The sequence below is a fragment of the Anarhichas minor genome, unplaced genomic scaffold, assembly GCF_050575085.1.
Source record: "Anarhichas minor isolate MPS153535 unplaced genomic scaffold, ASM5057508v1 ptg000033l, whole genome shotgun sequence".
In the NCBI taxonomy this organism is placed as follows: Eukaryota; Metazoa; Chordata; class Actinopteri; order Perciformes; family Anarhichadidae; genus Anarhichas; species Anarhichas minor.
In genome coordinates this window covers 8687520-8700162 of record NW_027466479.1, presented here as the reverse complement: position 1 = coordinate 8700162, position 12643 = coordinate 8687520, and the positions used below count along the sequence as shown (strand labels likewise).

The 12643-nt window shown below is 38.1% G+C and overlaps 1 protein-coding gene across 1 annotated transcript; it reads right to left on the bottom strand.

Annotated features, from left to right (window-relative positions):
- Positions 1–1298: 1298 nt before the first annotated feature.
- LOC142965196 (uncharacterized) lies at positions 1299–5873 on the bottom strand. Its single transcript, XM_076105996.1, has 5 exons — positions 5822–5873; positions 4556–4666; positions 3436–3632; positions 2834–2885; positions 1299–1510 (listed from the first exon to the last, which is right to left on the bottom strand). The coding sequence occupies exons 1-5, from the start codon at positions 5871–5873 to the stop codon at positions 1299–1301; spliced, it is 624 nt and encodes a 207-aa protein (XP_075962111.1).
- Between the last annotated feature and the right edge of the window lie 6770 nt (positions 5874–12643).

Sequence of the window (12643 nt, the reverse complement as noted above, 5' to 3'; positions counted from 1 at the left end):
TTGCTGCTCTCAGTTTGTTACAAAAATCTGGAAATCGATATCATAAGGGTTGTCAGTCGAATGGGCATTTAACTCTGATTGTCAAAGCCGTGTTTACAATCTGTTCCCTGTCATGGATGCCCAAACTGGGATCCAGGCAGCTCCAGGAGTCCATGAGGAACTTCCAGGGACACTTTGAAGATAGTTTAATCTATTTAACCCAGTTTTTTAATTTTCAATGTGAAGAAAAACATCTAAATTGCATGATTATTTGACCAAACACAAACAAATAAGAGCTCATTGACCAACATCTTAACATATGTTCTACTTACTGGCTTTTTTATTCCGTTATGTTTTCAGTCTTTAGTTTTGTTTACTTTGATCTTAAGATTTCATTTTTATATTTAATTTCGTTTATTTTTTGGTCGACCTGTTTCCATCAAGAATGAACTTTCACTGTGGCTGAACAAGTAGACAAGAAATGTAAAATGTACTCAATCAAATACATGAAAAATAGTGATCTACTCATTGCTCGTCTTTTGTTTATTTGACTAGGATTTCATATTTAAGTGGCGTATGCTTTCAATGTTATTAAAAAAGTCGGGGGTTTTGTAAATAATTGGGTGTAACTATTTTCAGTGACAAAATTCTGAGCAAGCCAATTAGAGGGACTTTAACGTTTTAAGATGATTGAGATCTAAATTGTGCAGCAGCAACTGACTCTCCAAAATCAGGCGGAGGTTCTTATTCTAACAGTCAGGTCATCTGTGGTGAAAACAATAGCGCATTGTAGACTGCAACTGGCAAGTGTTGACAACATGTCACAGCACAGATCAACCTTTCAAAACAAGCTAAGCACACAAACCTGTTGTGTGTCTCTGTGGATAATAACAGCTTCTCATGCCAGTCACATTTTTTTATAAATAGTTAGGGACCCATGAATAAAGTCCTGCTATTCTATCTCCCAACATAAAGCTAAAAGGCTTTCCCAAACTCTCTCCAGGCTGCCTGGAATTCAATTTCCAGGCAGCGTGGTTACAACAACTTTTTTTGTAAACCCTTCATGCATAATAACATATATTTGTTGATATGACTTTCTGCAATCTAAAAGCATGAAGGACCATTAAAAAATCTAGAGTAGTCCTCTCAGCCATCTGACTGTACAGATTCAAGCTTGTTTATAGGCTATATATTGAAGACATGACCTCATTGTCTTCTCATTGCCCTGAATCTGTATTTAAAGGATGATGACACGAGGCAGAAAAGGAGCTCACAATGATTCATTTAATTGATGCTTCATGGATTTTAAAACAATCTCTTCATTGCATGACAAAGGACAGGACGGCAGCACAGAGGGCCACAGTCAGAGAGAGCTGGACAGAGGTGACTCCATTACACAGGTTTGTTGTACAACACTGGAAACTGCTGGTGTAAGCAGCACCCACGAGGTTGCCGGTCAGCGTTTTCCCACACAGGTCTGAGTCCAGGCAGCCGCGGCTGTGCAGGGTCAACGTCCCAGTCGCGTTGAACTCTGGGAGGATTGGAAACAAAAGAGGATGTCAGCAGATGTAAACATTAAGGTTCACTCACATAATAGATATTCTGGAGCTTTTGATTGTATCACACCATCTTCATCAGCAGACCGAGTTTGCTCACTTGCCAGGAAACTGTAGCTGTTGCTGAATGTTGTTTTTCTGCTTAATGTTTCATTCAAAGGTTTGTGGACAATTTGACAATTTTATGGCAACCGGGCGAATGAAGACCATGATGACGTTGAAAGCATTTGAACCTATTAGTCATGCGTAAGGCATGATTTTGATGCGAATTTATTTAGTTTGGTAATTTCATTATGTCTGATTTTATTATCCATTTCCATATGTTGTAGGCCTGGTTAAACGTCAACGCTTGTAGTGTATTCACAGTATGTCCAGAGTGTTGTGGCGGTTCCCTTACGTGCTTCTCCGCGGAAGCAGCTCTCAGTTGCATTGTTACATTGGACGTCGCTTCCGAACAGACACGTCCCAAATACACCAACAGCGCACTGACGACAGTTTAGGCATTGTGCTGTTGAAGGAAATGAAAGGTGAAAACATGTGATAATCAGATTCAAGAAACTCACTCAGCAACTTTTCAGAGTTTCAGCAGTATCAGGGAATCTGTGCTAGTTTCGGGTTTCTCCACCAGCACCTCTAGAGCTCATCACTCACGTGTTGCATCTGACTTTTATGAAGTGTGAAATGGTTTCTTGAAGTTTTACAGGTGGGGGTTCAGTGACTTCCAGGAGTCTGATATATTTTAGGCAATTAAATAAATGTATGGGCTACTTTTATTTCTCTTTCTTTAGTATCATCCTTCCTGAACAGAAGTCAAAATTCAGGAAGCTCTGCAAACATTTTATTTTGCCTTCAAACATATGATACTGATGATTCTCACACAACATAAACGAGGAATATCATAATAGCCCAGTGGCAATTAGTGCTGGTAAAGACATTTGTAGCAGACTCAGTTATTAAGCTGCAGTGAATTCCCCTGAGACTTAATCACAAACGCCAATTAATATAAGTCATCTTTGTCTTTGTTTATCCCAAAGATTTGGTTTCTTCCAAGTAATGAACCACAGTACAATCCATTTCTTTTGAGAACAGTTGTCATCCAATTACAGTGTTAGATGGTGCTTAACAAAGACATGAAGATCCTACTTGGTACAGTGGGTCAGATGAATGAAAGCATGTTTAAATATGAAAAAATAACATAAAACACATTTTATTCTACAACAATAATAATCATAGCGAATAAAGGTATAGTTATAGTTTTTAATAAATCCTCAGTGTATTAGATTTTATTCTTAACATACCTGCTGCGATGAAGGCACTCAGGACGATCACTGCTTTCCAAACGTTATTCATCTTTTTAGAGAGTTACGAGGTCAACGGATTCCTTTAAAAAAAGATATACTTCAGGTCTAACTACCTCCTTCAAACTACTTTTGGGAGAGCAATGAAGTTTTCAGGTCGGACTCACTGAAGAAACAACGTGCAAGAATGCGGTTCGTCAAGTTTGTGTTCCAGTTATGTGAAGAGGAAGTCTTGGCTAATTACTTGGAAACTCTGCTCAAACATTCACAGCCCAGAGGATCTCACGGTCATTAAGTTTGAGCACAAATTCATTTTTTTATTTCATTAGTTTCATTATTAACATGCAGTTCAAATATTCTTTTGTGGTAGTTACAGAAGCATTTCATTTTGTCAAATTGTCATGCAATTGGCATGGACACAACATGTTATTACACTGTGCTTTTGTACTTTGTTCTGTCCAAACCCTACAGTTACAGGCATAGAAGCTACAACAATGAGTTTACAATGAAGCTACTCCTTAATGATTACGTATAAGACAACACCCCAGTAATGAATAGGATTTTTTTTGTTGTTTCTTTTAAAGGCTCCAGGTGATACAAACGGCCAGTAGGGCGGCGCTCAAAGCAGCAGTCAGAGGAAGCTGGATGGACGTGGCTCCGTTACAGCGGTCGGTGCTGCAGCAGGTCCTGGAGACGGTGTATCCGGCAGTCAGGAGGGCTCCGGATTCAGTTTGGTTGCAGAAAGACGAGGCAATGCAGCCTCGAGTCTGCAGCGTCACAAAACGACTGATGTTGAAGACTAAAGGAGGAGATCAGATCAAGTTGTTAAAACTTGTTACATTGAAAAGTCTGTGAATACAATGTGTCATTCATTGGTGGAAGAAGTACTCAGATCCTGTAAAGCCCAAATACCTAAAAGTCCTGATTTAAAAGTTTATTTTAAGAGGCAGTTTAAAGAATTAACCTTTGGATAAAACAAACAAATGGTGGTGAGTATCGACAAGGGACAGTTCATTTAAGAGGAATGATGCAGGAGTATGTAACACTACGGCCATGTCTAACCCTGGTTGGCCTTAAATTATTTTTCTGTGTGTGTGTTTCATTAGAGGGTTTGTTTGATTTTGTGTGGCAGGTATTGTGCTGAGTTGTGTAGTAGCAACTGCAACAATGGGTGACAGTATCAAGGGAGCAGCAGACTGACTCATAGACATTAAACATAAACACAGGCTTTACGGAACCTGGTAATAAAAGAAGTACACGATGTTCGATTCTTCACCTCGTCATCGTCCTCTAAGTACTAAGCAACCTGATCTCACAGAAATACGTGAAATGACCACGACTTTTTCAAATAGAATCCAAATCAAGTATTAGTTTCCAAACAGTAGCCTGCCGCCTTCATGGGTCACATGACACTTGATTTAGAAATGTTTTATGTGGCTTTCAGAGCCTTCCACCTTCACATAAACTCACCAGCATGATGATTTATTATTGACAAAAGGCTGCACAAAACATGTATATACAGTAAATGGTCGAAAACATGCAAAAACATTGAGGTCATGCTCTCCGGCCACACCTTAATCCGTACTGCCAGGACAGGTTGTTCATCTTCAGCAGTGTCTGATAGTTTGAGTTTAGAAAAGTGTCACACGCTCATGCAGGGAAACACCCATCTTTTCTCATGGACTGAAAAGAACAGCAGGTGATCACTTGAGTGTTGCTCACCCAGTTCTCCCTTGTAGCAGTTGGGCTCAGAGTCAATGCAGTTCCTGGTGGAGCTGTACGGACATTTACCTGCCACGCCCACCCTGCAGGTGTTACAGGTCAGGGACTCACCTGCGGTCCGGAGAGAAAGAGACAAGGTGACAAAGAAGACATTGTTTTTTTTGTTTTGTTTTTACAAATGAGGAAAATAACTCAGATAGCCACAGTGATCAAACTATATTACACAAATTACCACAGTCCTAAATACAGTGTTGAGATCATCTTCTTCATCACGTCTCACCATAGTCGTCATCCTTGTCAGAGTGTTAATAATAATATAAATATAGTTTCAATTATTTCTTCAAAATGTTTATAGCAACCAGGCCCCAGATAAGCAGAAAGATAAGCTTGACATGGTTATGTTCTATTTGTCACAGGTAATTGAATCATTGTTAGACTTGCTCTTACAATTTTAATGAAGTTTGTCTGCTTGCAAATATTTTATTCATACAACTCCAGTTCAACACTCTAATTGCTTATAACAACTATAGTGTCTTTTGTCTATTGATTTTTATTTTTCAAAAAAATATTGTTTACAATATTTAACGCTTACAAAAGCATCGATGTAATCCCACCAATAAGATCCTGGATAATTTTTGTAGAGGCGTTAGCAGTAGTCAAATGTTCTCAAGCTTGATATAGTTTGTGAGTAAAACATATTTCCATTTCAGAAAGACAAAGCAACAGTGATGAAGGCTGAGGTCATTATCATAGGCAACGCTTTAAGTCAATGTAAGTGGAAAGAGATTACGGAGAGATGTTTTTGTGACTCCCATATTTGTCTTTTTTTAATCTTATATATGCTTTTGTTTATTGCTGTATGATGATAACAGCAGTTTCCTGTTCTTTTTTAACTGGAAATCCTTTTGTTTTTTTATTTCTTTAGTCTGCCTGCAAACTTTAAAATGGTAACATATTAACATACTTAGTTAATAAACATTTCAGAATCACTCTTAAATATATAAATGTATGTCAGAAACTAATTGGATCTAAATAGAAAGACGTTATGAGATCCTTAAACTGGTAAGTCATTTTATCAGCATTTAGAGCATGTCAGTGACATATAAATACCTGCAACAAAAATACTCATTACAGAAATACTTCGAAATTGTCACCTCTGACAATTCATCTATTCATTTGTATTAGTGATCATGTTCAAGTAGAAGATTTTACAGATAATGTTCCTCTTCGTCAGCACAAAAACTGTCTTGTGTTTGGTTCTCTTACCTGTAACAAACATGGCCATCAATGCCACACAGACCCAGATGAACTTCATCATCCAACTCGTACACAGATTTGTGTTTTATCGGCACAAAGAAGATGATCTCAATGCAACAGAGAAGTTCAAAGACACGTTAAATGATCCAACTGCACAGACGAGTGTCTCAAATGGGTTTCAAATGAGCTTCATCAGCTCAGCTCAGGGCATCTGCTTTTATGTCAAGTCAGAGGCTTGGATCAGTCACTCAATACAAAAAATAGAATAATATGAGCATTGATTTGTATTCATCAACTACTATTCTCTAAAATACTGAGGTTTGTTTGACAAGAGTGAGGTATTTTCAAAAGCCTAACAAAGAGAAAAAAGAGATGATCATTTATACCCTCATTCATGGCTTTACATGTGTGTTTGTGTACATAGTAATGTGTGTGTTTGAACCTTTGTGAACTGAACAAATATTAGGATTGGTTGTTAAAGCAATAAGGAGACACTCCTTTCAACTCTATGGCATTGTAACCGTTTGGTTCTGCTGGACCGGTTTCTTTATTTTTTTATTCAATTGTTAGTTTTGCCAACCCTGGGTAGTGTTTGTCTGTGACAGTAAGCGCCCTGGCGTGTAGTTTGAGCGCTACTCCTGGACTAGGTTAACTACTCCTTATTATTACCAACCCATTACGTGGGGATGCGTGACCTGTAGTGTGTTGTTGGATACCAACAAAGCTGTTACTGTCTGTGCGAAGCTGGTTTTAAACATGAAATTGATATTTTTGCACTAATAAAGATCTATATTTTGAATACAACGCTGCTTCCTGCGAGCACATGTCATAACGGCGTCTGAACCTGCTATCTGTGGCTTTGGGGTGCTGCAGTATGGAGCTAAAAGAATAGCATATGTTCATAAAAATGTTATTCGTCACTTTAGGAAAGGTATGACAGAATAATCCCAATTGAAGTCCACTTGCAATCATAAAATAGAATATAAATCGAAATATATATGTTTTGAGTGAAATTTAAGCTGTGAGCTTAAAAAAAAGTCCTCAAAATGCTGTTTGCATCTACTAAACATGCTGCTAATCATGGTTTTTGGAAGATTAGTTCAATATTTTGGGAAATATGCTTATTCGCATTCTTGCCAAGAGTTAGATGAGAGGATTGATAACACCATATCCGTACAGTAAATGTGAAGCATAAAGACTGGAAACGGGTAGAAGCAGCTAGCCTGGCACTGTTGGAAGGCAACAAAACTCACCTACAAAAACCTATCAAGCTAAATAATTAACAGAACTTATTTCGTTTGTTAAGTTTGTATAAAAAGCAAAGTTAAACACCAACAAATTACTGTTTTGTTGTGTTTTGTTGTTTATAGTCTTCATGCTAAGCTAACTGGCTGCTGGCTGTAGCTTCACACTGAATAAACACGAGTGTCATCGATTAATCATCTTCTCTAACACAGCATGAAAGTGAATAAGCATATCTACCAAATGTCAAACTATTTAAGTTTGTTCTAGGTAATTATTAGTCTGTTTAACAAAACATGCAGGTGAGATTTACCTCATCAGATAGTGGCCTGCACTCACAGATTCACATTCATTTTTCTAAATGTTTTGCATTCTTAGTTAAATCAACAACCAAATCTGCATTAAGCAGGTTATAACACGAGTAAAGTGTAAGGTAGTTTATTTACTTTCCTGCTGATAAGATGAGAAGAATGATACCTATCACTTGGCACAGCCAGTTGGCTTAGCTTAGCATAACGTCTGGAAACAGCTAGCTTGGATCTGTCCAAAGATAACAAAATCTGCCTGTCAGCACCTCTAATTTACACTAATTAACACATTACATTGTATGAAAAATGATTTAATGGAGTCTCTATATATCAATCTCACAGCGATGACAAGACTCACTGCTCCCATCCAATAAATATAAATATGTACATTACTGCCCATGACTACAACTTCTCATTTAAACATTTCAGTTTAAATAAACAAGATGCAAAGTGCTTATTAGGGATCAGACTTTCTTACTGTAACTTCAGACAGAGCAAGCTAACCTGCTGCTAGCGGTAGCTTCATATGTGCCATTACTACTTCCACATGAAAGTGATATTGATATTCTCATCTTACTCTTGGCCAGAAAGCGAAAATGCCAAACTATTAACTCCCTCGTTGTTTGTTGAGCAGCTGCCATATCGCAACCTTGTCTCCGAGAAATTACGTCGGCATGTCCCATCAGATGAATCATTGAGGAGGTTTTGTTCCAAATAAACACAGAAAACAGAAATGGGAATAATTTATTGTTGCAATAATCAGCGTTTGGATTAAGTTGGCTGTAGTTGCCTTCCACAAACTCACAAAGCTTTAGTGGTCTTGAAAGGCTGCGGATTTTAACATTAATGCTGAGTTGTAATGTATGAGAATTACATAGAAAATCTATTCAGTCATGATCCAGAATGTACAGCCATTGCTTGTAAATGTTGTCAAATCATGCAGCCAGTATCCCTCCATTATATATCATGGGGACAACACACATTTAAAGCGCATTCAAGAAATGAAAGAACTAAAATGTGAGGATTTTTTAAATGGAAATGTGCAGCAACCTGTTCTCTTCCTCCTGAACTCTTCTTTAAAGGCCCCACTGGCTCCAAACTGACACCAGAGCAGCACCCAGCGCTGCAGCGAGGGGCAGTTGGATGGAGGCGGCTCCGTTACACAGGCTGTTGCAGCAGCAGGTCCTGGTGATGGTGTAGTTAACAGTCAGGATGGTTCCATTACTGTTTTCACAGCCGGATCTTTCTACACAGCCTCCTTCATGGATATCCAACAGGTTGGCACTAAACTCTGCAGGAAGCAGGGATGAGATACTCAGACATGATTCTTCTGGAGCTGATTTAAAAAAAACAAATATCTTTACTTATTTATTTGTTTTTTGTTACATACATTACAATGTAAGTAAATATATTATTTCCATGCATAAAATGCAGTTATTCACATATGAGACACAATATTTCACGTTCAAAAACCACAATTGGCCACAAAAAAGTATGTTGGATGATTCCTGCTGGAAACTTTTCCATTTTTTGCATATTTGGATCAATCAATATATCTCTATTTACGCCTCTACGCCTTTAATTGTGTATGTTATTACTATTACCCTATTATGCCTTTCGTCTTGATTTGTACATGTGATATAATATGTAAAGTTGTTTTCACATGTGAAATAGCTCATGGCAAATGCTTAGATTATGTGAATTTGTCTGTGTGAAAGGAATTTTCAAATCTGATAAACATTGTTTTTCGACCAGAATGGGTAGAGGGCTATGGGACAACATTTAGGAGGAATAAATTAACAGAATACATACTGGAACCGTTGGATTAATGATTAAAGGGGGAAAAATTGAAATAATCAAAAACCAAATGTCAGGTATAGTCTAAAATAGTCTTTAGGGTTGGGAATTTGGCTTTGTGACCCCAATATTTATAAAATAAATTAAAAATTATAATAAATAATTCAACTAAATCACATGTTTGGACTAGATTTTTCAAGTCTTGTCAATACTCATATTTTTAAATTTGATAAATTACATTTAGAGTACAAAAGCATCTGACAGAGTATTTAAAGCATGTTGGCAAATTCAAACCATCACTGAAAACCAAAATAATTTAAATTCCGTGAGACTTACCAACCTCTTGCCAAGGCATGCCTGTGGATGTGTTACAGATAAAACACCTTTGTTCACTTATGAATCCCAGAAGGCCAGTTCAGAGAACATTTCAAAGCATTTTTGTTCCCTGTTTTTATGTAGCTGCGGTTGTGGAGGAACCTCTGATTTTTATCAGGGGAGGATGGGTTATTACTGAGTAAAGCTCTGCATTTTTGTAATCGTGTAAAAATGATTAATGAGTCATTCAGCGGTTCATCTTACTGGCAACTGCGATGTAGCATCTGTCCTGAGTTGTGGTGCAATTTACAGGGGCCTCACGGAGGCAGGAGCCGAGGATTCTCACATTACAGGTGTAACAGGAGAGGGGCTCAACTGTGGACACAAACAAAGTTAAATCAATAGCCACAAATATCTGACTCCATTCAGTTACACCTTTATCAGCACCTGCTGTGATCACAAAGTACACATGAGTTGGTTTCACAACCTCTCAAGGTGAACACTTGTGTTATCTTAAGTGTAATTCAATCCAGGATACTTGCGTGTGACTTTGAAGTAAGTTTTGAGATATGTGAGATTTCTGCCTCCACCCGTAAACATTACAGGTGAATGAAATTGTATTTGTGGTGCTGAAAGCATTTCATTTGGCAGCAGCTTGTCCTTGCAGTCACACCATGAAAACTGCTAACAGTGTGTTTTGTCCTATGGTTTTGTCAAATCCTGCAAAAATGAAACAGCAGTGTTTGTTTCTTCTGGCAGAAATATGGGAGTTATGTCAAAATCCAGGCAATCAAGACAAAAAACTATTTCCATTTTGCAAGAAGCACGTCATAAAATATGTATTTGTTTTTGTAATTTGAGTGAACTGACCCTTTAAATGCAGAGCCGTTGTGATTTTCGTAGGTCAGGTATTTCTTACAACTTGCTTCAAAGTCGTATATCCTGCACTGCGTTAAAAGTTAACCTCAAATAACACCACAAGCCCACTGACCTTGAATGACGGTCAATAAGATTTTGAGTTTGTGAAATGATTTTAAAGTTCAGAAATAATCTTAAAGTCTGCATGAGAAATTCTAGTTTGTGAATGTTTGGGAAAGATTTGCAGTATTAAGAAAGTATAAATACAATTAGACAGTTGAAGTTACACAATCTTTTTTCGTGAATTTTTCATGCAGAGTTTTGTCACAGGTTCACAAGAGGTAAACAACAACCACAGGCTTTGAGACTATTTCTTAACAGCACCTCAAAATGTTATTCTAGACCCCATACACTGTTTTCCATCTACTAAATACATTAAAGATGAAACTCCTACCTGCTACAAACAGAGACAACAGTGCTGCACAGCTCGACAGAAAAGTGTTCATCGTGATGTTCCTACAGGTAAAAATACCACCGAGGAGTGTTGGTCGATCTCTAAATCTTAAGATCTTGCCGTTTCAGAAGCTGTGGGATTTAGTTTTGTGTAAACGATGACTCACAGTCAAGATCTTTATACATGGGGGGGGGTTATATCAGTAATATGCATCGACAGTAGTGATAAGAAAGTTTGTAAGAGGTGACACATTCCAGTAACAGAGATTATGTACAGTACAGTCCTCCAGATTAGAAGAGTGGTTCCAACCCTTCTTGCCTGACGAACCCCGATGAGCTCAAGTACTCCTCATCGGCACCGCCCGTCATTTGAACGGATTTTCAACTGGACATTTCAATACCTAAATTGTACGAAAGATTATATCGTCACAATATTGTTTTCATACAATTTAATCATCAATGTTTAGGTTTGTATTAATACTAACAGATATTAATATACATATATATTTCAACCATTTACTTTGGCTACTTATTTATGCTAACTTTGCGTGGGGGAGGGGTACCCATAGTGCTTGGTTAGCATTGTTGTTGCTTCTAGCTGCCATTTGTTTTACTTGAGTTCCTTGTATCCACAGCTGACAGGCTAAGACAGGCACGTGGTGTAAACTTTGGGCGAGTGCAGCCTACAAAATGTAGCCATTAAACACTGTTTTGACTGGTGTTCAGCAAATTGCTTTATTTCTAAATACTGAAAATATCCATAAATAAGCTACCATAGCATTGTGGTAACATGTTTTCTACCCCCGTGCAGTGCATGCATACTGTCTATTCATTTTCGAACTATATTGAACTGTTAGTGGTGGAGGATTGAGTCCTATAACCCGGAAATTAGTCAGCATTTTTGCACTTCCGGTCCCCTCATCTTGAAGTCAATGGGTTTTTTGAATGGGGTTTTGGTTAAATGCCTGAATCAGGTCTGTGGATAACACAAGTTTAAGATTAAATACATCAATTTTTTTTTTTAAATTGAGAAATATATGTGTAATTCATGTCAAAATTCAAACAGGATGAAAGAGTTTGTCTCTCACCGTTGACTACCGTACATATGTTTTACCAACTACAGTCCCATAGGGACACCGGAGGGGGCCGGACTTCGCCTCTCTACAGCTTACGAATGAATAGATGTTAAAATAACTGCAAGCTGAGGCAACAGATACTTTTCCAAGATTTTCTTTATTTTCACATCAATGTGTAAAGTAAGACACAAAGTAGTTCATAAGGATAAATACAAAAGGAGTTTTAAAAAACAAAGCAAACCAACAGCCTGGAAGATTTATGAGCTCAATGTTTCCCTGAAACATTCCATTGATCAACTTCCACGAGTGTGGACCGCAGCTTTGGACTTGTCATTATTAAAAACTAACCCCTTACATGACAAGACCTGAGTTATGAAAAATGAAGAGTGTCACAGCACAAGGGCATATAGAGAATCATACTTATAAACTCATGCGATCCAGAGAGTTTATTTCTGTGCTTTCGGTCTTGTAGACCTCTCCTGGATAATTTATGATAGTACAAATGGACTTCAGGAGCAGCTGGCTACAGCTGTTTTTGGTGGTCTAGCATTAGGTATATTACATAATGGTAGACCACATGGAGGCCAAGGCGGCTACACCAATAACGGCAGTGAGGGTCATCTTGGTGGATGGGGCAGCGTTGGCGCATCTGTCTGTTGAGCAACAGCTGACTTTGCTTGTGTATGTGAGACCAAGCAGGGTGCCGTTGGTGGTAGCGTTGCAGCCAGCAGACAAACGACACCCCTGGCTTTTGATGCCCAGAGAGGAAAGTCCTGAGAAAC

What these genes read in the sequence shown, in the direction of transcription:
- LOC142965196 (XM_076105996.1), bottom strand. Translation starts at nt 5,873, where the DNA reads ATGATGAAGTTCATCTGGGTCTGTGTGGCATTGATGGCCATGTTTGTT. An exon ending in GATGGCCATGTTTGTTACAG is followed by an intron (nt 4,667 to 5,821) that starts GTAAGAGAACCA and finishes TCCGGACCGCAG; the next exon opens with GTGAGTCCCTGACCTGTAAC. An exon ending in CTGCTACAAGGGAGAACTGG is followed by an intron (nt 3,633 to 4,555) that starts GTGAGCAACACT and finishes CTCCTCCTTTAG; the next exon opens with TCTTCAACATCAGTCGTTTT.